At 43.8% G+C, this 27,724-nt stretch overlaps 1 protein-coding gene across 3 annotated transcripts in view; it reads right to left on the bottom strand.

Annotated features, from left to right (window-relative positions):
* Positions 1 to 13,805: 13,805 nt before the first annotated feature.
* LOC121856373 (glycogen-binding subunit 76A-like) overlaps positions 13,806 to 27,724 on the bottom strand; it is a 130,592-nt gene continuing 116,673 nt past the window's right edge. For all 3 annotated transcript variants that reach the window (XM_042351909.1, XM_042351928.1, XM_042351918.1), the window contains 2 exons: positions 21,245 to 21,601; positions 13,806 to 16,677 (listed from right to left, as the gene is read on the bottom strand). In XM_042351909.1, coding sequence (XP_042207843.1) covers positions 21,245 to 21,601 — 357 coding nt within the window. In that variant the 3' untranslated portion in view covers positions 13,806 to 16,677. The remainder of the gene's footprint in view (positions 16,678 to 21,244; positions 21,602 to 27,724) is intronic.

The following is a 27,724-nucleotide window of genomic DNA, read 5'->3' on the forward strand; positions in this document are numbered from 1 at the left end:
CCAGAAGCATCTGGCAAGTGTCACAGGTATATACAGTATAAATAAATATTATAAAGGGGCTTACTAAAGCCTAAGGAAGGAAGGATATTCCTTTAACACATAACCAATATTATTTACATAATATCTGGCCAGTATGGGGAGGATCATTGTGTCCCCGTCAGGGGGTCGTAGAGTGGTGGTCCAGCAGGCGTCACGGAAGCGTTGTGTGTGGGGACATCTTAGGAGGTAGTGGGTAAGGGTGCGGCTGTCAGGTCTTCTGCATAATGCACAAGAGCGTTGCTCAGGGGATGCGGGGATACCAATCTCCCAAGCAAAGTCATACCCAATGATGATACGGGCAGCAATCACGTCCCTTTTCCGCGACGCTTTCCCATAGACATACGAGAGGTTAGGTAGTTTACGGAGGACATCGTACCTGGTGGTCGGGGAGTCCAGGGGGATGGCTGCTTCCCGAGCTTCTCTCTGTTTGCGGCGAATTTGGGTCCTAAGCTGTAAAAGTGTTCGAGGAACAACGTAGTCCGGTGTGGCCTTGTTGCAGTCAGTCTTGGCAAGGCCATCTGCTGCCTCATTCCCCAAGATCCCGACATGACTGGGTATCCATAGGAATGTTACAGGACGGCCTGCATCCTGAAGTGTGGATGTTAACCCTCGTATTCGGAGGATGAGGTCCTTATATTACCCTGATCCAAATGCCATCCCGTCGAGAGCAGACCTGGAATCGCAGCAGACAAGCAAGGGGCAGAAACCATCTGCTTCTTCCTCAGCGAGAAGGGCAGCAAGGAGGGCTATTAGTTCAGCCTGACTGGAGGATGCCCCGTCAGAAACTCTGAGAGACAGTTTGATAGGCTCACGAGCATCAGGACGGGCGATGTAGACACCAGCCCCGGCCCGACCTGTAGCGGGGTCAACAGAGCCATCAGTGTAGAGGACGACCCTACCTGGGGACCAGTGAGCGATCCTGGAGAGGTGGTATTTGCAGAGAATAACAGGGTTCACGTGGGATTTCGGGAGCGGTCCACCGAGGGCAATCACTTCAGGTTGAAAATCCAGCCAGGGAGAAGGAGACAAACCAACAGCAGGGGTGACAACAATATCAGGCAGGAGGTCGTGTTCCTGAAGGGCTCGGATGAGTGACCCTCGCCACTGTCTTCTAAATGGAGGTCGGCCTCGGACAGCAGGAGTCAAGTTGGCTTGGACATAGTTGCCCCGAGGATCCCGTAGAATGGAAACGGCAGTTTTTAGGTAAAACTCCTGGACACGATCCTGTAAGGGGGAAAGACCAAGTTCGGTATATAGAGAAGTAGAGCGTGTCCACTGAGGAGCCCCAAGGATGATACGAGCAGCTCTCCTCTGGATAACTTCGAGACGGTTTACAGCAGTCCGACTAATGTTGGCGAGGGCAGGGGCGGCGTAGTCGACACAGGAACGGGCAAAGGACTTGTACATGGTGAGAAGTACAGGGATGGTGGCACCAAGGGAACCCCTGCACATGGTAGAGAGGGGAGCGAGACGCCGAAAACATGTCTCTCGAAGATATCGGACTTCAGGGATCTGACAACGTGTGCGAGTTACATACACATCCAGGTATTTTGTCTCATTAACCCAGTCCAAGGGCGTTCCTGACAAAAGAAGGGGTGGAGGTACAACACGACCGTGCCACATGACTTTTGTTTTCGCAGTTGAAAGAAGGAAACCAAGTGAATCACACTCTCTGGAGACCAGATCAAGGGCTTCCTGCATGCTGAGGTAGTCAGGGGCTTGGAGGAGGACGACATCGTCGGCATATCCTGAGTGGACAGCTTCTGTCGGCCACGGGAGAGATGCAATGGAGTGCATGAGAGTGTTAAACAAGGTGGGACTCAGGACTCCACCTTGAGGGGTGCCGAGGTTCATTTCTTGAACAGGAGACATAGAGCCTTCAACGCGAACCTGGGCCTGACGTCCAGTGAGGTAATAGGCGATCCATTGAAGAAGTCTCCCTTTAACCCCTAACCGCGCAAGTTCAGCTAAAATGAGGGCAGGCTGAGCCGTATCAAAGGCTCCCTTGATATCAAGGAAGACGGAGACGCGGGCAGTCTGATTGCAATAAAAGGGAGCAATGGAGTGTGCTGTGCTGCGATGTTGAATGAAACAATTGAGGGAGTTGTGGAAGCCGCCTATGGTGTGAAGAAGGCGACGATGGAGTATCCTCTCCATCATCTTGCAAACACAGGAGGTAAGACTAATGGGTCGATATTTCCCAGGATCTCCCGGCTTAGGGATGTGGATAATAGTGGCATTTTCCAGTTAGACGGGAGAACCCCATGTTCATAAGACATACTGTAGAGAGCAAGCAAGGGGCCGTTAGGAATATTAGTACAGGCGTTGAGGACGGAGTAGGTTGTCTGATCATCCCCAGGAGAGGTACCAGATAATCGTACTTTTTTTTTTTCATGTATTGAGAGGAGAGCAGATGACCGCCCAATGCTTGTGAGTGGACCTTGATTTATCAGACAGGTTCTTTCGTCTGAATGTTTACTGATTCGAAGGGTTAATTGACTAAATAATTATATTAACCATTAGATTATTAATTGTTTTTTCTTTTTAGGGCTGAAGCGGTTAAGCCTTTCAGCGATCTCTCTCTCTCTCTCTCTCTCTCTCTCTCTCTCTCTCTCTCTCTCTCTCTAGTGGGTCAAAGTTCTTTTAAAAGTTCTGCGTGATTGTCTATTTTCAAGTTCTCATACATTGTAAGTTGCGGAACTCCTGGACGCAACAGTTAAATTTCCGCCATGTTTACCCGTTTTCTGTTGTGTGTTGAAGGGGAATAACTCCTTTAAAGTGACCCGGGACAAGTTTTAGAAAATTAGGGTAAAACAAACAACTGCTAATGAAAACCAGATCAAAGCACACTTAATCTAGGGTGGCTTTAGTTCATGTTGATTAGCTTGAATACACACCTGCACGACCTAGAAACAAATATTACGGTTTTTTTACGTGTCGTGGGTAAACGGGGGTAATATACAACATGACGTTCATTGCTGAGTTCTTAGTCCAGTTATCATGTTCAGAATACTTTGTGTCTGTGGTGGAATGGTAAGATCCTATTTAACAACGGGTTGGAAAACATAGGTTCTGTCTCCCTAAGTAAACTCAGCAGAGGCAGCAAACAATGAATTTCAAATCCTGTACCTGCTGCCTCCTCAAGCTTATCCACCAGCGTTTACACAAACTCGTCGAGAATGTAATCTTTGAAGCTTATCATGTGTTTTAATTAAAGTATTGGGAGTATAGGGAAGCTTCAGGTGATAATAACTACAGTTCTATGCGTCATAAATTTGATCTGGGTGCTTGACAACTTATCTTTGGCCGCGACAGACCCAGTGAAGACGAGGGAGTGTGTAGTGCTGGGAACGGGAAGCCATGCAGATTACCACCAGCGCTAACCAAAACTTTGCCCGGGTTCGCCAGGCTGATGCTAATTGGAGTATTCCTGAGGAAACTCCCAGGTTTATCGTGGATAATGAGACCTTGAAGTGGGATATGTTACGAGGGAAGGAAGCAAGTTTAGGGAAACTCCTGGACCGGACCAGCATTGTCTTGCACAGGTTGGGAAGCCTGTGTGAGGCATCTTTTGGTCGATAGTAACGATTATTATTCTTATTAAAAGCATTTGTCTCTTTATCTGTTACGATGAATGGTGAGATTGACAGTCTATTACTCTTCTTGACTTAATGATGTCACCGTATCCTAATATTGACCTATTAATATCTATCGTACATAAAGTTTGGTTTATCCGCCATACAGAATGTTCACCTTAGATTGTCTTCAATATAAGTAATGCTCACTAAATTTCAGGACCAGGAAGTGAGGGAGACATCGTTCCTAAAAAGGAGGCGACTCGGCAGCCACACAACTGACCATCCACGCACAAATTTCCTCCTCGTCACTCCCTTCACTCCACCTTCAAGGTATGTAAACTTCTCTCCCCGTCCCTCCATTTCTTTCCATTTTTTTTAGTCCTGATTGAAGTTATAATAAAACGAAGAACAATTTAATTCCGATCTTCTTCACTGTTAACATTTTTCGCTCGGAGTGTTTAAAGCAAATTGTTAACACGTGTTAGATGTGGTGGTGGTTGGTGATGGTCCGTCAATACTTACAGTATATCGTGGATATATTATACAATACCTAAGTGTCTCGGCCCTCAGACCACCGAGTGTCATCCCTGTGATGCATAAATACAGCAGTAATTACAAGTTACTTCTTAATTATGAAGTATTTTTTTATCTATCCATTCAATTATTTATTTACAGTATTTTGTGTTTGACATATTCGTCTATTTGTTTGTTTTGTAAAAAACCGTTTCTTTGTGAAAACAAATATTATGAACAATTAAGACCTAACCAGAACATTCACGTAGAGGTGATGACAAAAATGTATAATATACTTAGGCTCCGCCTCCCCTCCCTGAAAAAAAATTGTGGGGATTCTCGTGGTTCTATAAGCTCGGTTTGTTGAGTATTAAGGATGATGTTTCACCAAATTCCTAGGTATAAACATTATTGCAGAGGATGTTATGCCAGTAGCTGCAGCCTGCTGTAAGTACCTCGAGCATCACCTAGCAGAGAAAAACTTGAGGGGTCTTATGGTAAGGTCGTTGATGATGCGGTTCATATAGATCCCCCCACCCCCTATCCTTCCACGGTACAAGTGAATACCAGAGAAGATTGATGATGGCACGGAAAACCTCAAGTACCTTAATGTTGAAGCGAACTACTGACATCAGTCGGTGCCGGATTTAAAAGTGTGCGGCAGAACAAGGCCCCCACAATTTCAGAGCACCCATATTAAGGGCGGGGGGGGAGGGGGGGGGTGTATATATACTAGGATACACCGTTGCTTACTCAGAGGTTTAAGGTGAAAACTAATTCCCATATTCTAGGTCGGGTAATATTGTTTTTATATGGCATTGTACTTTTATTACACAACGGCTTGTGGGTGTGTTACTAAAACTGAGTAGTATGCGGCTCAGGGCCCCTACTGAACCACACCCGGCGCTGACATCAGGACTGGACGCTGTTCAAGGTGAGCTGTCAAGGCTTTTGAACAAAAGACAAATTCCTCCTGGGTAAAGTTCACTGAAGTACATAAGTTCTTGAGGCTTCACTTAACCTTTCCAGTTTCCATAGCGACAATAAAACGCAATTTTTTTTTTGTCTTAAGGCTTATCAAAACCCACGTTTGAGCCATTGCTTCTTTTGCGTATATTTAAGGAGAAGACTGTTTACAGCTTGGATAATGAAGGTGGTCGAGTGCAGTACCAGCCATGCTGTCTCCTTGTGTGCCGAAGGCTTAGTATACAGTGTGATGTATCCACACTGTCCCTAACGGGCACTCATGCTTATGGGACCCACTGTCACGTTCAAGAAAAAGACTGATAGGCTCAATCTAACTGAATCATCTAATTCCACCTTTGCTTCTCGCAATGACAGATGATTAAATTATTTTGGTTGTTTTGCATAAATATATGTTGCTGTTTTTATAAGCTTTTTTTTTAATGAATAAACAAAGATGTTTTTATTGTTTACATTTAAGGGCGAAATATTCAGAGCTCTGTCAGTGTGTTGGTGGAGAGGGGGACAACGATGCCTAGGAAATCGTCCCAGATTGAGCCCCCCAATGCAAAATATACTGCTACTCGTATGATACAGTCTTAATACCGAGGACCTCCAATTTGATCACAACTTATCGTGTAGATATATAGACAGTTAAGATGACGTAACAATATTTCGATCAATCATCAGTAAAAGAAATCAAAACGTCATTGACTAATTCAGGGGATGAGTAAACTATGTTATACTTCCTGTACCTCTTATACTTGAGATTCATCTTTGTAAATCCAATATATTTAATAAATTTATCACGTCAGGAAAACAATAGATGATGCCCATTATAAAATAGTTACCCATAATATTATTTCATTTTCTTTTAAAATTTTACCAAAGAGTGTTGAATAGGAGGGACTATACCAATTTAAAGCACCTAATTTAGTTCAATTTAAATATAAAAATACAGGGGCAGATCCAGGAATATCAAAATGGGTGGCCCAATAGGAACTGTGTGGAAATTTTCTGATGAAAATGGGGTCAGGACCCCAGGACCCCCCCTGGATCCACCCCTGAAATACACATATCTAAGTGAAAATATGCGCTAGTACTTCGGTAATTAAGTGTTTTGTTGCTTTTACTTTTATCCTCTTCGCCACTGATCGGCTCGTTTGCCGCTTGGGCGATCGGTCACGTCTCCGTTACGCACTGTTGGCAAGTACTGGGCATGCACCGGCTCCTGAATGTACCTGAACCTGCTCCAGTGTTGGTCAAGTCTTGTCTTGAAAGAGCTCACACTCGGTGCTGTCACCGCGCTTTCTGGTAGATTGTTCCAAGAGTTCACAACTCTCATTCAGAAAAAGTTTGCCCTCACAGTTTTCTGGACCTACTGCTTCTTCAATCTTCAGCTGTGACCCCTTGTGGGACGAGCGTCCTCCAGCTCCAAGTAAGGACACTCGACTGAGTAGTGCCCCTTTGTAAGGGGGGGGGGGTGCCACTCAAACAAGCTGCCCTTGTAAGAGCGGGGGCACACTACTACTTACTGCTGAACCACCGAGGCCACCCTAATCTTACTTCTCTCGTCTTAGTTCCGTCAATTGTTCTGTCTACGTATTTCAGTTCATGGTTACTACATAACCTCAGTTCTTTGGTAGCATGGCGAGGGCAGGCACGTGGGTACGGTAATTCTGGTATCAGGGTCACTTGGACAGAATAAAGGTGGACACCGAGGTGAAATGAATACCCCTAATACTCTAAGAAGAAGTTTATTAATATGAAATCAGAGTAGGGAAAAAGATGGCATTAACATACAACTCCAAGGTGCAACTCCTCGGCTTAACTCAACTGCAGCTCACTCAGATACTGTACCATTACTACACACAACCTTACTGGTGTTACATTACATTACATACCGTACAAGGATCAACCCTTGGCTTCTCTTAACTACCAATCCAATCAGATACCTTTACTTCTCACACATTACTGGTGATACATTACATCACATTACAAGCTTACATATGATACCTTCACAGACCGTTGTTAGTACATATGAGATGCACTTATGAGGGCTTGAACTCCCACCATTTATGAGGGCCTCTGTGTGCCAGTAACAATTCCTTTTACTCTTATATTTATCACCATTGGTAGCGTGACGATAGGAGGCTCGTGGGTAGGTGTAATGATAGTATCAAGCAATAGGGAAGAAATAACGGTAAATACTGTAGGTAAATAATAGACACAATATACAAATACAAAGTTTATATAAACATGAATATGAAATTAGAAGAAAGAATTGGTTTGTACTAACAGACGAAATCTAGTACTAGGCCCTCAGGCTCAACATACTCGCACCACTACTGGGTGGACATATTCAATAACACTTCCAACCCTACTGGGTGGACATACTCAATAGCACAACTATTATAGTCACTTAGCACCATAAATACTAGGGCAACTGCCACTACAACACTCAGTCGTCAGGTGTGATACTCAAGCAACAGCCATGGGGTCCAGCCACCATGGAGTACTATCCAACGAACTCTGGAGATCCCAGTGGATTAATTCCACCACACAAATAGCCCTACTGAGTTAGACACTCATCCACCAATGATGGGGGCTGGTAGTGGTGTGTGGCTTGGTGATCCGGCGTCACCTCGTGGACCGAGCGTTAGGGCCAGACGAGCCAGCTATGGGGGCTATAGGTAGTCTGAAGTGTCTGACGGCCGGGTCTCACGAAGGTAACTGATCCTACTGGACCTCGGACATCTCCCCAGACATAGTGGATACAACATCCACGCTACAGACACGGCCTAGGCTGCGTTAGGGACCTGTATGGATGAAGGGACGGGCACTTACTCACCGGTGACAACAACATCACGTTTCAGGGGACGTTAAAGACGTAAATATGACTTCACTCAGAGTATATCAACTACGTTACTGTAACGCTTGCACAAGCAACTATTAATTGGGTCAAATCACTTAAAGAAGGGCGAATTACAACACAGAGTGGAATGGCATACCTGTATGGATGAAGGGACGGGCACTTACTAACGGTAGAAATGCCCGCGTGCCCTCACTCAAACCAGACCAGGGAGTCCACCTACTCCTATTCCGATGAATTAATTTACGGTACACTCTGACGTTGAAACTGAGACTATGAACTCATTTTCATTCTCTACTATTATCTTCACTAACAATGCTCTGACTCAGCTATCAAAAGCAAAATTAAATTGATTACAAAGGGTTGGATGGCAACAGGTCCCAGCATACAGCGTCTGCTACTCAATCCGCGGATTATGTTCCAAGCTCCCATAGACAAAGACGGGGGAAACAGAGAAAACGGGGGACGTTTCCACTGGGAGACTCAGAAGGTTTTGTGGACGTTTGAGCGTAATATGAATCCTTAAGGTTTTCAGGTTAGCTCTTATCATGACCATTACACACTCACAACACACAACACGGTAATACTGATACCCAACAAATTACACATGGGTTCACTACCCAACATGGGATAATTATATTCCAGAATTATCCCCAAACATATACAACAGACACTGTGGACCATATAACTTCCAGGAGTGTCCCAGGGTAGGACACTGGTGCCTCACAACTGACGACCGTTGTTGTGGTCGGTTGTAGTCCAACACATGGCGAGCGTCTGGGGTCTAAGGTCCATGAGGCGGACCTGCCGTTTCAATCATGTCGAATCACCGACATCGTCCACTACTGCTAACTGATAGGTAGCCACCAACTCCGGGCAGTCGGTGGGGTGTGAAAAGAGCCCACACACTGGATCTGGGAACAAAGTTGGAGGAAGGCGTCACGGGAGGAAGCATGGTGACTCAAACACAAACAATCTCTCGTCTAGCAACGTCAGACGACATTTACTTTATATTACTTCTCACACTGGGTGAATGACAATTCCACTGTTACAACATGAACACTGATACTTACAAAATTGACTAAATCAAACTGAATGGCTATATCGGCGGGGAACACTGTCTTGCATACCTGGGAGCAAAGTTGGAGGAAGGCGTCACGGGAGGAAATCCTCCGTCCACCCGGTGTTTATACCCGTGAGTTGCCAGACATGGCTATCTCACGCAATGACAAAATTCACAAACAAATCAACTGTTACACATTCAAAGATGACCCTCAGCTAACACCTTGAGATGCTTATACACCTCAATTAGGTCGCCCTTGCCCGTCTGTAGTATAAGCTAGGCAAGTTCAGGTGCTCCAATCTCTCAGGGTAGTTGAGGTGCCCAAGTGCAGGCACTAGTCTGGTGGCCCGCCTTTGAACATTTTCAACCAACTGACAGTCCCTAGTATATTTCGGGGACCAGACGGTGTGACAGTATTCCAGCTGGGGAAGCACTTCATTCATGAAGATCGTTACAGGAACGGACCATCTAGATATCTGAACGACCTTCTTATAAGACCCAATAATTTCTTTGCCTGATTTACTTTCTTCTCGCAATGGCCCGAGAATTTCAGCTCATTGTCAACATACACACTTAGGTCCTTCTTATTCAGTCTCAAATAGTGCAGTTTCTTTATCCCGTTGGGACATAAGATACGCCTCCTTACCGTTGGTACGCCCCTGGTGCATCCTCTTACACTTCGTGACTGAATCTCAGCAGCCATATCTTCGACCATTCTTGGAGCCCTCAAAGATCCTTCTGCAGCTCTTCACAGTCCGCATGGTTCTTGATTTCCCGAAATAACTTAGCGTCATCGGCAAACATTTGTATGGAGGAGTGTACAACGTCTGGCATATCATTTTATGAAACAATCAAACAACAGCGGGCCCAATACACTGCTCTGTGGTACCCCGCTTGTGACAGGTACAGATGATGATTTCGTACCATTAATCAACACACACTGCTTGCGGTCATGTAGAAAGTCTTCTATCCACGCTAGGACATTTCCCAGAATTCCGTACCCTTCCAGTTTGATTTTCAGCCTTTCGTGGGGTACTCTGTCGAAAGCCTTGGCAAAATCTAGGTATAAATTGTCGATATTACCACCCCGTTCCAGAATATGGGTCTAAATATCCAATACCCCGACATAAAACCGTGTTAGCAATCCTTTACAAGGTTGTTTCGTAGTAGATGTTCCATCGCGGCATCTCTGATAATACTCTCAAGTTCTTTACATATTATGCTGGTCAGGCTCACCAGTCTATAGTTGTTCGTGGAGTGACGATCGCCCTTCTTGAAGATAGGACTCACATAAGCCACTTTCCCATCACTGGGGACCTTTTGTTCATCCAGGTATTTACAAAACAGGATCTTCAGGGGCTCGGCAAGCTGGTTGCACAACTCTCTTAGCACTCTGGGATGCACCATGTCAGGGCCGGGACTCTTATGGACCTTTAGCTTTGACAGTTTATTTCTAATACCCTCTTCGGTGAACACAATGTGGGTCAGTGCTGTGTCGAACCGTCTGTCCTCAAATGCAGTAAGGTTAATCGCATCCTCTCTTGTGAACACCGAGGAAAAGAAGCTGTTCAATGCCTCGGTTTTATCCTGAGCAGAATCTGCTTAACTACCATCTTCAAGCCTCAGGTCTGATACTCCTACTCGCGTTTTTAATTTCGACTTTGCATAGCGGTAAAACGCCTTTGGGATTGACTTGACCTCGCTTGCAACCAGCCTCTGGAACTCCTTTTCACCCCTTCTACACTCTACCTTTGCTTGGTTTCTGGCTCTTGCATACATCCTCCTGTCCTGCACATCGTTTTACCCAACCCCCGTCTTGAATTTCACATTCCTAGAGGCACTGGGTTTGGTCTTAGGTATATATTTATCGATCAAATGGGTCACTTTACTAGTTAAGATATTCAGCGTAGTGTCTGCGTTCTTGTGCTTTAATGAGTCAGGCCAGTGGATACCCCTCATCTCTTCCAAAACCAAGTTGTGGTGGAAATGTTAGAAAAGATCCAGTAGTTGTTGAATGTGGGAAAAAAATAACAAAGTTAAATGGTATCTAAAACATCGATAATTTTGCTAAGAAGTCTCAGTCCTGATTTGAAATGTGGACACAGCGTCAACATTCCCAGAAGAAAACCGTATCTGATCCCGGTGCAACCTTGTCCTTGACGGATCTTCTGAAGCAGTGGTTTGTTTCCTGCTATACAAGAAGCTCTACTGATCTCTTTAGCATCCCCAGCCTCCACCTGTGCAGTAGAGTGGTCATTTAGCACAGCTGGAACGTGTCGAGACATGGTTTTAATTAACAATGTTAACTGAACGCTTGTCTGGATTGTACATGCTCAGCGTGCATCGCCAGAAGGTGTTAGAGTTGATAAGCGTCGCCTGCAGTATTTATTTAACCATTGAAAGTACGCTGTTAATGTTTTGAGCAAGTTACCATCATGACAGACTGCTAGCATTGGCCATCCCTAGATTATCAGGATTAATGATATAAAATTGGATATTTAAGTTACTTTTTAATGCTTAAGGTCAACCCTATGATAATTTGGGTGAATAATAATTTGGTGATAACATTAATAAGTGATATGCTGATCATACAGTACTCGAAAGTACTGTAACTCGATTCAACTTGATCATACGTTTTGAATAAACTGATGTCAGGTCTTGTCTTGTGTTCTTGCATCCCTCTGGAAAATATCCTGCTGACGCTCATGATGAGATATGATAAGCTTGCCTCTCTTATTGGGTAGATTCTCAGTATGGTTTTCATTCGTAAAGCCTCGATTAATCAGTGTATGTCACGGCATTTTCTTGTGTGTGTGTCTTACCGTAGAGTTTCACCTTAATTAACAATGGATATTTCACCAATGAGATTATATGGGGTATCACTACCGTAGAATATTACTCCACTTGCCGTCATTCCATGTGTTGTATACTTGATAAATGGTGATTTAATGACTTCCATTAATTTACAACAACCATCTAAGTTATTGGGAATACTTTATCATAACCAGTCAGCCATTATCTTTAGTAATTAATAAGATAGGATTCATAGATACAGGCAGATAATTGCACATATATTTATTTGACAAGGTTCCATGCACTGATTTACAATTTGCATGGGCACATGAGTCATTCACTCACACCATCATATAAATGATGTTGTAAAGAGGGAGTTTGTCAACCTGGAGACCCGACATTTAATTACACCATCATTGGTTGGCTTATCAGGGTCTCAGTCCCTTCACCGATCCTTTGACTTCACTGGGGAAACAACCACTAAGGTTCACTAGGCTGGCCTGGATTGCTCTTGTACCAACATGCCTTTAAAGGTGATTTTTTTTTATCCACCGGGAATCCGGGATGCACACAGTCTCGTATCACTGACAGTCCTAACTTCAGCGGACGGTGTTGCCACAGGAAAACTGAAGACTAGTGAGCAGCATGCTCTGAGGCCGACTAACCAATCTCAGAGCACGGAAAGTATCTATCAACTTCCATCGTGCAGTTTTCCTCTCCATCTTAAACAATACATTTCCGAACTGGTTGCTTTACTTAACAAATTTCGTAACTTATTTGGGGATTTTCCTTCGCGCTCTACTCTCACTTTCTTTTGTTACGTGCTTGGGCTGGACAATCTTTGTTGAGTCTGTATTAGAAATATCGTAAGACATTGACGCCTTTCTATATTAAGATGTTTACCTCTCTCGTGAGTCTCAAGAAGGACTGGGTGACTGAGAAGTATTCCATTCCTTATTTGAAACCAACACAAGGTGAACCCTGCGCCAGTAGAAACTGAATACTTCTGGCTGTCACAACACCAGAGATACAAACATGCCCTTACCACTGACGGGGAGAACTCAGGCAATACCCGGTATATAATATTGACGTTGTTTAGCTGCCAAGTGGGTCGTGAGCCTCCACTTGCTCAACACGGCATATATAGAATGAAAACGTAACGGTGGAGAGACCGAGGGAGAATAGCAGAGCCCATTCTTTCACTTGTTATACTTGAGGGACAGTTACAGGAGGAAACTCGCTTTCTTTTCACCCTGAGAGGTAAAGGGTCAAACTCCTCTTCACCTGGACTTCATTCTTATCCAGTCTCTCCTCAGGTAATAGCCGAAACTTATTGTTGAACGGCGTCCATTCTTGTTTTATAAGTGTGTGTGTGTGTGTGTGTGTGTGTGTGTGTGTGTGTGTGTGTGTGTGTGTGTGTGTGTCTTTGTCTGTCTGTCTGTCTGTCTGTCTGTCTGTGGTACCAAAGCCTGACCTTAATGGTATTTCAGATCATATGAAATTATTGACCTGTTGATTGTCCTTGCACCTTTTGTTTTTGTAAATTCAACTTCTAATTCAACTTATTAGTGTAGACGGTGGGCAACTAGTTTGGTGGCGGTTAGAGTTCATGCCACACTACAGTATGGCTGATGCCAAATAAGTCTCATGCCAAGTGTGAGATGTGAGGCGGTAACTGTGTTGTGAGTGACACATGCATCAGTGTGTTAAGTTCCCGAGGTCACGTCCTACTATTCATTGCCAAGATGTATCCGTGAGAGTCCGTGAGTGATCAGGTGTACCCATGAGTGATGAGTGACCAGGTGTATCCATGCGTGATGAGTGACCAAGCATATCCCTAAGAGTACAAACATAGGCAGCTCTATCTACTATGACTAACTGGTGGCCCTTGCCAAGAGGTTTAACGAGGGACATCATTCCACTTTTTTCAGTCAAATAATGCTGGTCTTACGACGTAGTTGGGTAGGGATAAATAAAAGCAAGGACATTTAGTTTCTTTAATAGCCAACCTTTCTCTAAGAAAAGTTGGGAGTTCATTATATTTGTAAGGTAGTTTACACTGGTATGCGGTCAACAAGCCTGTCACACCAAAGTCATGCCCTTGTTGCAAGCAGAAACTGAAAGAAAACGTATGCAGTCACGTTTTCTGCCACGCCTTTGAACGCAAACTCGTTTGTGTGGACGGAATTTTCGAAACTCGCTCATTAACAATCAATGTGCCAACTTAATAATGTCATTATGCCTGCTTTGCTATCCAGCTGAGGACAGCTGCTCTAGAAATATATAACGGTTTCGATATTTTCTCGAAAATTCCGTCCATTTTCCCAAATTTTCTGCTGAACAGAATCTGGCGTATCTCCTAGCAGAGCTGTGTATATTTCCATCCATAGGCTTTTGTTGATATTTCCACATTTGCCTACTTGTAACGTCTATACACTGTTATTTAGTTCGTAATATATTATCCGACTCTTCTAATAAAACACTCACATCAATAACACCAAGGCAACTAACTCTGTGTAAACACAATAAATACTGCAAAATGCTGCCTCGCTGTAGTGATTTATTCCTCATCATCGTAGTAAGTGTCACTTCATGCTACTATATATAAAACATAAGCGTGTCTGTTAAAAAGGCTTCAAACCTGATATATAAAATCTCTGATTTACAATATAGCTTTTATGGAGACAAAAAGCACCCTCCACAATTTATAACAATAGGTGAGGGCCGTGTATTGCCAATGATATTTACAACGTTTACAATTTACACATCAGATTTACCTGGAAAAAAATAGTTTATTTTTAGCAGACAATTTTGATCCTTAAGCAAACACGACGAGATCGCTTGTCTGGGTGTACTACAGGACCAAGATTGTGTTTTCAGGGCTCCACCAAGGCCTGCCCTAGTGTAGCCGAGCGTCCCGGGAGGCGGCCTTCACGACGCTTGTATGGGAGGTCGGGAGGCTACACACCCACCCGCACAGTTGTGATCTTGATGATGATAAGAAAATAATTATTACTGAATTATATGATACAGACATGATATCTCCCCTGACCTGAACACATACAAGACTTGTTTTGATTATGATTTCAACTTATCTCCCTAAGTTTCACCACAAATGAATCAAGAAATACTAGTATGATCATTAGTCTCTCTAAATATACACTTGATTCATATTTGGCGTTTGATAACACATCTCTGAGTAATTAGTTCTGCTACACAGACTCAACAATAAGAATCCGCTATGTATAACAGTACAATAGATAACTTTGTGTGTTGCAGGTCCTCTAACAGTGCAGCTCTCACCCACCTGGGGAGACTGACCCTCGTACTGGTGACGCCTTGTGCAGGACCTTTGTGTACTTATCTCATGGCTGACATATCTTTAGTAACAATATTACAGTATATACCCAAGATGTGGGTAACATTCCCGTGTCTTCAAACTGCATGAATATTTTGGCACACTAAACTGCTAAACATTAAGTACTCATCTCTTTTACTGAGGACTTAGGGAAATTTCTCTCACTAGTTAATGCACTAGTGTTTACAAACTTCTTTGATGTTTGTGTTTACCGAGTCCCCTGATAATGCAACACGTCTTGAGCATCAGTGTATACTCCTTCATTTTCTGCATTAATTGTATTCTTTACCTTGTAGGAAAAATTTTAAAGAACGTTTAATGGAAGTCCGTGGTGCGGTCTTTACAATACCACCTGTAAGTCATAGCGTGCATAGTGAAGGTTGCAGTTTTATATAGAAAGTGATGGAGTAACACCGATGTTTTGGTTGTCACTTCCTCAAAGAATTATGTAAACATGAACATCAAGAGACTTTGTAAACACTTTGTACATACACCTAACTCAAGCGTGGGGTGAGGCGGGCGTTGCTAGTGTGAGGGGGGGCCGGGGCATGACGGCCAACTGCGCCACGACGGAACACCAACACTAGAGGTCACCCCAGTCTGCTAGGAGGTGACCACTGGCGTGAGGAGTATGCCAGGGACCTTTAAGTGCCTGGGGTGATGGTCAACTGGTGCAGGTCACTAGGTGCACCGCTTTACCCGGCCCACCACACTCCTGCTTGATAATGTTCATATACAACAGAACTGTCACAAATTGTATGTATATGTATACACATATGAATCTATATATGTGTGTATACATACAGAAAAATGCGTATTTATTGCATGTATTATAGATATATAAATATATGTCATATATATATATATATACAGTATATATAGGACATTTAATAAGGAAACACTGGAACTCGGATAACAAAAAAAGACAGGCGTAGTGTGAACTATCTATAAAATACGGTGATGATGGCGGTGTTCACTACAGATAATGTTAACATCTCCGCTATGCTAGACAGTCTGTTGAGAAGAAGGAGGAGGAGGATTGGAGCGGGAAGGACTGGTTGTGTGAGGAGAAGCTATTGGAGGAGTGAGGTGAGAAAGATTACTAGGGCTTTTATTAACAGCGAGTTTATCGAGTCATTCTCCAGCACAGGTTATGCGAACACATACAGTTTTAAATATTAATTTGCTCGTGGTGTGGGAAGTGTGATGGTGTGTATCGTTTGGAGTTATCGTTTCAATTGAGTTTATTTTTTGTAGATATTTATCGGAAACGGAGCCCCATCGGTCTCTCTCCGTCGACGTTTCAGTGTCGAGTCCCTCTGTGTGAGAGTTTTTGACACCTCGCTGGCAGAAACTCATGATAAAGATGATGTGACGTGTTGGCGTGGTGAAGGTGATACCGCGGGCGTTGAGGTTGCTGGCGGCCACCTTGGTGAGGTAAGGGTAAGAGGCCTTCGCTACAGCTCGTCGACTTCACCGTCTACAAGCAGCCAACATCCTGCAAAGTATGAATCAATAATAAATACATGAGCTGGGTTAAATACACTCCCTCCCTCCTATCATTTTGACTTAAATCTTTCATCTAATTTCTTAAAACTTTCTTGGGTCACTTGATTACTGTTCAAGGAATTATCTCTTGAGTTAAAGGTTAATTAAGGTACACTAAAAGTGTCATGGGTTTCGTTAGGCTTACCCACGCAACCAACTCCAAAGTTTGTTTTACCAGAGATAAGACGCCCGGCGAGGCATAACTGGGACATGTATTTTCCATTAGTGTATGTTAGCCAGCCTTTAGGGGGGTGCGGTGGGCAGTGAAACAGTGTTGTGCTGTTCATCGCTTCACACCCAAAAACCTCATTTTGAGTAGTATCCCCTGGACCATGGCATAGTTAAGACGTCGTCTCCATCCTCTCCCTCCTGAAAGGCGGCGGGACACCACACTACACAGAGTCCTCCACCACCACTCCGTCCTGTGAACCGTCGTAACCTAGATTGTTATCCCCGTGGAAATATCACGTGTGGAAGCCTGGTTGCGACAAAAGCAATCCAGGCTGGTCTATCAAACCTACAGCAAATGGTTAATTACTTCCGCAGCTTGGGGTTCTCTGCATACCCGTCTACAACGACCGTGATCGACACGAGACTAAGTGTGTTAACCTAGGTTTGTTATCGTGAAATATCACGTGTGGAAGCCTGGTTGCGACAAAAGCAATACAGGCTGGTCTATTGCCCTAAGTGGTTAATTCAAGTCACGCTTACCAGTTCTCCTTGCCGAGACAACCGTCTACAGTGACTGTCAGGGACGCGAGACCATGTGTGGTAACCAAGAGTACTTTTTTATTATTCCCCATGAAAAGACGTGAAGCCTGGTTTGCAACAAGAGCAATCCAGGCTGGCAGTAAATGTATCCCAATTAAGGCTCTGTTAAGTCATACCCATAGTAGAATCACACATGTTCCCCAAGTTGAAAATTCCCTCTTTTAGAAGATTAATTTTATTACAGCGTGAACGTGAGTGACTCATATATCCATGCAAATTGTAAATCATTGTATGGAAGCTTGACAAATAAATGTAAGTGCAATTATCTGCCCGTATCTGTGATCCTATCTTATTATTACTAAAGGTAATGACTGATTGGTTATGACAAAGTATAACCAATAACTTAGATGGATGTTGGAAATTAATGGAACTCATTAAATCATCATTTATCAAGTATAAATCATGGAATGTCGGTTAGTGGAGTGAATTCTACGTAGATACACCATAATCTCCTGTAAGTAATCAGTGTGAAGGTATCGAACCTACGGTTAGAAATATAAAACACAATATATTATAATCTTTATATAACATACTCCTCCTATACCACTGATTCACCCAAAACCACGACAATTCTAAAGAAACTCCATGAACACATCCCTCAACCAACCCTCACTCCTCCTCCTCCCTTTTCCCCACTCCTCATGAAATAATAAATGATCATGTTAACTCTTTTTCATCCAACACCGCTGACTGTGTAACTTGACAGGTGAAGATGATCACAAACCTCTTATATCTCAGTACTTACAGTGCCAGTCTCGACCCTAACACAGTGCCTTGTCAGATGCCACGCCTGTTGGCACAATGTTTGTGTGGACTAATTAATGACGGAGCACTGACTTTATATACGTACCCCGTCGTCCCCTCGTGAAACAAAACTAAATATGCTGGTGAACCTCTTTAATTTTACGATCACCATGCAGCGTAAAGATGAGCCTTCAAGAAAGGCGAGGTAAGGAGTGAGCTTCTTCAGGCTGTTTGTTGCCGGTGCGTAGTAAGTGTTACCTCCTTTCACCAATAGTCCTACATTAAGGATCACTTTTAATACACTAGAGAATGAAGACGGTAATATATATTACGTGCTGTTAACATGGATCTCGATGAAAAGGGTAAACAACGTAGGAGTGAGAGTTGCATCAGCCTCAACGTGATAGTCAGCACCTTGTGACCATCAGGCGTCGTGTTCAGCCTGCGAGGACGCCTTGATCACGGGGATGAGTGAACCAGTTGGCAGAAAGACAAATATAATGTGTGATCGTTCCACTTAGCGGCGACCCAAGCAGGTATCCTCTATCATTACCACCTGGCGTAGCTGACGTCACTCCTGATTCCATTCATTCAACCATTGCTCTAACAGAGTCAATGCCAGTCACGACCTGCACTGCTGATGGAGGGACGCGGTAGATATTGAACGCCCTCAACACGGCGTGGCTGGCACGACTTACTAATCACTGAAAGAGGTCGAGCTTATCCTGTAATGCTGACACATCGCCTACAGCTCTGCCGAGGCGTGACCTCTCACGACCGGATTAGGTCGTTTGATAGCGCAGTGTGTGACACCGATAGTTAATGAAACCAGCAGGTTATCCTCACCTCAAGACTTTTAAATACACTTGTTAATATCCAGTGTTCCCTATATTCTCCACCCGCACGTGTAGCCACAACACCACGGCGTATATGTGTTATAAGTCTTATAATTTTCCTAAATACAAATATCAGCTCTAGTTCCTAATCTTGAAGTAATATTTATGAACATTAAAACAAGTTTAAGATTAACCTTCCAGTCTCATAACAGTTGAGTACTGTAAGGTGACACCCTATTAAGACGACAGCAGCTGTTTAATGCGACAGAGGTGTCCTAGCAACAAGGGGGTGCCGTTATGCAGCGCCTCGTGAGGGGATGATGCGTGGAGTATTTGTTGTTGCTTGAAGGAAACTCCTTTCCTTTCCGCTTCCATATCCCTCCCTCCCCTCCTCTTATTCACCCACACCCTTCTTTTTACCCACACCACCTCCTGCCGACCATTTACCTTACACCACCAACCTCAAAGACCCTCCCCCCCCTCCCCCAAGTCTGGACGGAGACATGGGTTGCAGGGTGAGGTATCCGCCAACCCGTCAAACAACTGGGTGACTCAGCTGTAGGGGAGTATAGGGGAGGACTAGCTCTCTCGAGGGTGGTGGAGAGGACCAGGGTGTTCACTGAGCTGGGTGTGGGAGCAGGTTTGTTGTCGTGAGGGCGGGGAGGAACAAGGAGGAGGGTAGTTGTGTTCCGCTGGGGTAAGGAAGTTTTTGTTCTGATTGGAGTTACCAATGGAAGAAGACGCCAAGAAACATACCACTCTGTATATTTGCCCTCCCAATAAAGTCGAACATTTCCTTATCCAACACCTCCTGCTTAGAATCGTCCTGCGTCTGGCGGAGAAGGAGACCAGGTGTCCATACCTTCCAGAGTTATCTGGTGCACCTGAAGGTCTACCCGCTAACGTCACTCGTTCAAATTATTATAAAACACAAAGATTTTCTGTTTCCTCAGACAACACTGAGACACATCGACCAATCGTCTTCAAACCAGGAGTTCATTTCTCGGGGCTGCACGTAGTGTGCTGGACTGGGTTAGGTGTCCCTCTGTATACTTACGACACATACTGTACTGTATACGATGTTCCTGTTTACTTTGGTCATAAATGTAACTCCGGGATATATTGTGCATTAGGAGTGAAATATATCTCAGGTATGCATGATCTGACTAAAATTAATCATTGGTTATAAACAGACAGACTCCTGTGATCAATGCGATCTGTTTAACTGTATAAGAATAACTGTTTAACATACTAAGAATTTTTACTTAAAACATCATTCTTAACAGATCAAGATCAAACTGTTAAAACGACGTGAGTAAAAATTAATGTTGGGATGCTGTTGCACCTAAATACGAAAATAAGAAGTATTAGAGTAAATAGACCATTAAACAAACTATAACTCAACACAGTAACAAGCACCAGTTAGTGTAAAGCCTCGTACACACCAAGATACATTTTCTAGAAACAGTCGCGCAATAATGTTTCTGGGCTGTCTCGCGACTGTTTCGCAACAGTCGCGAGACAGCCCAGAAACATTGTTTCACGTCCAGACCAAGCTTTAGGGGAACAACCAATTCTTTAAGAATCACTCAACTTTTTATGTTCTCTCCTAAATTGTGTCTTTACGGATTTTTTTTTCATTTCAATAAAATTAACATTATGCTCATTTGCAAGTTTCTATGTGGCGTCTTTCTTTTTTCCTCGGGTTTTATAGTCTGGGCATGTGACACCCCACAAAGAAGGTGTAGCATGTAGCATCTCAATTACAGAAAGTGTTGTTTCAGGTGTCTACATTATGCTGAAAATAAAAGAAATCAACTATATGTATTACTATTTACAAAACAAACAATAATGCATGACGTTCTTAAGTGTCAGCAACCCACCTCACAGATCACAAGCTGAACGTCAACTGATCCTCCGTGTTGCCAAATGAGTCCAGATTGAACAACTTTGAATCGTGTTTCTCAAATGGGATGGGAAACAAGAAACATCCGAAATCGTGTTTCTGGGCTGTTGCGAGACAGTCGCGTAGCAAATTTGGATTTTTATGAGACAATGTTGCACGACAATGTATCTCAGTGAGTACGAGGCTTAATAGTGGATATCAACACATTGTGTCCTGACACACCTACCATCATTTACTGAGCACGTCGACACATGACCTACCTAGAAGAAAGTGGTGATCCAGGGGTCGTTGGGCGTGGTAGGGGAGCCGAGGAAGCAGTTGTAGTGGGCGGAGCGGGTGCCTGAGATGCCACCGCCGTTGTAATGCTGCTGGACGCTGCTGGAGTTCTGAGGTCGAGGCGACCCATTAGGTCCTGTGTCTCCATGGATGCCCGTCGAGGTGTAGCACTGGAGGGTGTAGTTCCTGTCGTGGTTGTTGTCCCAGAACTCTTGGCCAAGGGTTTGGTATCGTACGCAGAAGGCGAGGGCGCCGTTGTCTTGTAGGAAGCTGCCCCACAGCAGGAAGGAGAAACGGTCGGTGAGGCCGTCGTAGGACCCTGGCACGTAGGTGGCCGTCGCCTGTGTGAGAAGACCATGATTAGTTGGGGGGGGGGGGCGGCTATTAAGAGAACCTCTATAAATCTTACAATAATTTCCTATCATACATTTCATAACTCTCGCCCCGTGAGATAAGATAAGGTTTGTGGTGGAGGACTAGAGTAATGCAAGCGTTGCGATATGAGTGAGTCATTCAACACAACTTACACCTCTGACAACTACGTCAGCACAAGATGGATCTCAACGAAAATTGGTAATGGAATTAGGGATCAGGAAATGAGTCAGCCAAGTAAGTCGAGAAAATTGGATGAAGTCCAGGACAGAATTACATCACTGGTCGACTTCCTCTTAGACTTAAACCATCATCATATGAATTAGTTGTTACACTTTTTTCCTTGTGATTTATTTTCCCTGTTTATTATTATTTAAGGATATGGTGATATTACATTTAAGAACGATGTAATCTTGTGAGTTAGTTTTTTATAGCGTATCTTGACAGTAAATCTATGTGTTTGGTCTGATATTTTACATTGTAAATCCTTCAAGACATTTTTATAACCATTGACACACATGATGGCGGAAGTTGCTGCTGAAGAAATAATTAACACATGGCACGCAGCAGACTTAGTATAAACAGTATCTCCAGTGTATATATTTCTTATTATGTTTATGTTGTGTATTAAGTATGATGTATGTTGTGTATGATGATGATGATGATAATGGTAATGGTAAAATTTCGACATAAATTTAAAATAGGTTAGGTTTTTTCTTCTCGCCAACCATGTATATTGAAACACCCCATTACCCTTCGACCGCCCACCTCATCTCCTCTCACAACCTGGGATAAAAAAAACATATCATGAGTACCGTTAATGGCATCAGGGGAACACATGACAACTGTTCGAGCTTAGACCACACCCAGGTGAAGTGATAAGGCCTTTATTGTTGATGATCCAGGTATGTGGCGGATGTGTAGAGATTACCAGGTGACTCTCAGGTCTTAGAGGTGTAAAATGTCTTAAAGCACCTGCCCCCCTTCCTTCCCTCAGTCTTAATGGCCCCTCAGTCTTCATGACCCCTCAAGTCTTCATGACCCTTCAAGTCTTAATAACCCCTCAGTCTTAATGACCTATCCAGTCTTAATGACCCCTCAGTCTTCATGATCCCTCAAGTCTTCATGACCCTTCAAGTCTTAATAACCCCTCAGTCTTAATGACCTATCCAGTCTTAATGACCCCTCAGTCTTCATGATCCCTCAAGTCTTCATGACCCTTCAAGTCTTAATAACCCTCGTGCTTAATGACCTATCCAGTCTTTAATGGCCTCAGTCTTCATGATCCCTCAAGTCTTCATGACCCTTCAAGTCTTAATAACCCCTCAGTCTTAATGACCTATCCAGTCTTAATGGCCCCTCAGTCTTCATGATCCCTCAAGTCTTCATGACCCTTCAAGTCTTAATAACCCCTCAGTCTTAATGACCTATCCAGTCTTAATGGCCCCTCAGTCTTCATGATCCCTCAAGTCTTCATGACCCTTCAAGTCTTAATAACCCCTCAGTCTTAATGACCTATCCAGTCTTAATGGCCCCTCAGTCTTCATGATCCCTCAAGTCTTCATGACCCTTCAAGTCTTAATAACCCCTCAGTCTTAATGACCTATCCAGTCTTAATGGCCCCTCAGTCTTCATGATCCCTCAAGTCTTCATGACCCTTCAAGTCTTAATAACCCCTCAGTCTTAATGACCTATCCAGTCTTAATGACCTATCCAGTCTTAATGACCCTTCAGTCTTAATGATCACCAGGTCTTACACAACAATCATTACTTCCCATTTGTATGTGTTGCTCTGAATGCTCCTAGAGTCTCAGTCTAACAGTCTACCTCTAATGTCTGCTGTCTGCCTCCTGTTGTTTGTCGTCTGCTGTCTGCCGCCACTGTGTCTATCTTCTGGCGGTCTGCTGTCTGCCGCCACTGTGTCTGCCTTCTACACTGTCTGCCATATAAGCTCTCTCTCTCTCTCTCTCTCCCATCTCCATTTTACAGTCACTAGCTACTGTCTCAATACAGAGGGCGAGGGAGGGATCATGACAGTGCTACAATAGGTTCGGTAGTAAGCGAATAACTTGTTCCTGTGACCTTGACCTTTATTGTCCTACTACTTGAGGGTTGATTCTGCTTACAGGAGCGAGAACACTACCCGGATATATTATCTTATCTGCCCTTTAAGCTGTTATCACTGTTTCTCTCTCTCTCTCTCTCTCTCTCTCTCTCCGCCTTGCTGCGTGTGGTGGTTGTGGTGATGATGGTGGTGGTGATGGTTGTTGTGTTGGTGATGTTTAGGGTGGTGGTGGTGATGGTTGTTGTGTTGGTGATGTTTAGGGTGGTGGTGGTGATGGGTGTTGTGTTGGTGATGTTTAGGGTGGTGGTGGTGATGGTTGTTGTGTTGGTGATGTTTAGGGTGGTGGTGGTGATGGTTGTTGTGTTGGTGATGATGGTGGTGATGGTTGTTGTGTTGGTGATGTTGATAGTAATGAATGACGGTGGTGGTGAAGGTGATAATTATGTTAGTGAAGAGGGTATAAATGATGATGATGATGACGATAATGATGAGGACCATGTGGACCCAGATAATGGATGACGATATCAGACTTGCCGACACTTATGATGATAGTGAAGATAACAAGTACTACTTTTAATGATCTTTACAACAACTACATCAACACAGGACTACGGTCAGGTGTTGCTCTACCTAAGACACTGACCTAACCTGACCTAACATAACATAACAAATAATCTAACATAACATAATCTAATCTAACCTAACCTAACCTAACTTTATCTAACCTTACTTAACCTTCCTTTAACTTACTTAAACTAACCTAACCCTATCTAACCTAACCTTACTTAAATTACCCTAACCTAACCTAACCTAACCTAACCTAACCCTATCTAACCTAACCTTACTTAAATTACCCTAACCTAACCTAACCTAACCTAACCTAAGCTAATGAAGTCGACTACAACAAAAATCACATGAAGATCAGACACCCAAGCTTGTTTCATCTGACGACCAAACACCCTAACTCTACCTGGTGGTTAGGTTAGGTTAGGTTAGGTTGTTAGCGTCGAGGTGTTTGTATGGCCCAATTTGTAGGATAGGATGCTTGGTGTGACTCTTATGGGGGGAGGAGGTTCATGGTTGTCGTGCGTAATATTATTATTAAATAGGATGTTTATTCTGTGTTTATGGGTAGAAAAATTCAGGTGTGTTTTAGTTAATAGAGACACAATCCATTACCTCACACACACACACACGCACAAACACGCACACGCACACGCACACGCAGTGGATAGTTCACCATCCCTGGACTGAAGTACTTAGCGTGGATGACGTGGAAACCAAATGGATAAATTATACCAACACCACCACGGAAGCTCACCACCACTTCTTCCCGAAGTCCGTCAGATCTCACCCAGCTGACTTGCCCTGGATCACACCTCGGATCAAAAGACTTATGCAACAGAGAGACATTTCATCTCAATGACCACATCCGCTACAGGTCACTTCGCAACCAGTCATCCGCGAAATACGCACTGCAAAGAAGTCCACTACCCAACCAAATTACAACACCTGAAGCAGACCAACATCAGTCAATGGTATGGTAAGCTTAAAGAACTCTGTGGACTAAACAATAAGACACACCCCTCCTTCCTTAGCCATCTCACTAATGTTGACGCAGAGCAAACAAATAACCATTTCGCTACTATATGCCAGACGCTCCCGGCTTGACACAACCACTCTCCTGCTTACCTACCAGCCCCCTTCCCACTGACTTAGTAGAAGAATTTGAAGTAGCAAAACGCCTGGACAAACTAAAATTAAAACGCTCTACCACCCCCATTGACTTACCAATGAAACTCTTCAAGGAGTTCTCCGGAGCTTGCTAAACCCCTCTGCTCCATCATCAATGCTTCTCAGTCAAGCCAGATGCCCAGCTGACTGGAAGACCTCTTATGTATCACCAGTGCCCAAGTCAACCAGCCCACAATTAAATATTATTGTCACCCCAATACCCAGCCTAATCTGTGAAAGTTTGTGTTCGACTGGGCTGATATTGCAGGAGTCGTAGACCCTCAGCAATTTGGCAACATGAAAACTTCCTCCACCACTCACTGTCTTGTCAGCTTTCTCGATTACATATACCCATCTCGAGAAACGAAAAACGTCTTAGCTGTCGCCTTCATTGATTTCACTAAAGCGTTCGACCTAGTCGACCACAATATAATCATCAAAGCTATTGACCTCGGGCTTCGGAGAAGTCTTATACCATGGCTTACAGACTTCCTCAGTGACCGACGCCAAGCTGTACGCTTCCGAGGGGCTGTCTCCACCTTTCAGTCACTCACCTGTGGCGTCCCCAAGGCACCAAGATGGGACCACTCTGCTTCCTTATGCTCATCAATGATGCCCTAAGAGAAACCCCTGCTCGCTGGAAATATGTCGACGACTCCACCATTGGGATCAGCGTCAACAATTCTGCTCCCAACTATACCGCCCTTCAGGATTTATTGAACAGTCTCCAAAACTGGGCCACCAACAACCATGTCACCATCAACCACCAGACCATGGTTATGCACATCAACCTCTCCTCCGACATTGTCCCACCTCCTTCCATTACCTAGGTCCGAACACACTCCAGGTTGTAGATTCCACGAAGCTCCTCGGCGTCACCATAGACAACAAACTAAATTGGAAACCACACGTCAGTGAAGTTGTCAAATCCTCCAGTTTCCGTCTCCACCTCCTCCGCCGACTCAAGTCCCTCGGAGTTCCTGCACACGAGCTCCTCAGTGTTACACAACATTCATACTTCCCAAGCTCACCTATGCCTCCCCACCTGGTCTTCCTCCCTAAATGCCACACAACGTAAACACCTAGAAAAAGTGCAAAAGAGGGCATGCAAGATTATTCTCTCCTTCCTACTCCACATATCAAGCGCTCAACACACTGACCCTTTCGACTCTCACTGACCATCACCACGACCTCATCTGCAAATTTGGTAAAGCTTCTACACCATCCCCGACACCGGCCCTACTACCACCTGAGATCCCTGTCCGAGAATTGCTGTTCGACACCACAACCGCATCCAGCCCATACGTGCACGAACTGATCGCTATAAGAACAGCCCAGTCCCAACCATTGTAAAAATTATCAATAACATGTAATAAATCAGTGTATTCTCCCAGTAAACACTGCTCCTACACTGTCACTATGTTGAAATGAACTGTAGTTTGAGCTTTCCCCATCTAGTTATTATATGTCTTATTTGTGTCACTTATGTTACTTGTATATTATTTGTAATTCGTAACCCATTCCCCAAATATGTAACTGTATATTTTCAGCCTTCTGGCTGCCAAGCTCTTTCAATAAACCGTTAATTATTATTTATTATTATTACACACACACACACATTACACACACACACACACACACACACACACACACACACACACACACACACACACACACACACACACACACACACACACACACACACACACACACACACACACACACACACACACACACACACACACACACACACACACACACACACACACACACACACACACACACACACACACACACACACACACACACACACACACACACACACACACACACACACACACACACACACACACACACACACGCACACACACACATACGCACACACACGCACAGGTCCAATAACAATATCACTGTCATCTTTGAACCTTTAATTTAACCTCTTGAGAATGATAAATTACCTGACAGCATCTTACGACTTTCTAGATATGACTGAAAAAATATATATATACGTTGTTGCTTACACAAGTAGCTGTGCAGGAGTTCATTGCCTTTTGTTGAATTAGCCTGGACCAACACCAAAAAACATCAGCTAAAAGGTGTTTGATCATGCATTAGGGTCTATTAACTCTTCTTTACGACCATTAATCTCTTAGTTCGTGTGTTTGTGTTAACGAACCATTCGAGACAATTAGCCATCAATCTATTAGAACTCATATATCATTAGAAATTTTACTATTGTATACATTGAGAAACACAAGGAGGCAAGCAACCAGGAGGAGGCAAGCAACCAGGA

This window comes from Homarus americanus, unplaced genomic scaffold (genome assembly GCF_018991925.1).
Source record: "Homarus americanus isolate GMGI-L3 unplaced genomic scaffold, GMGI_Hamer_2.0 scaffold1024, whole genome shotgun sequence".
NCBI classification, from domain to species: Eukaryota; Metazoa; Arthropoda; class Malacostraca; order Decapoda; family Nephropidae; genus Homarus; species Homarus americanus.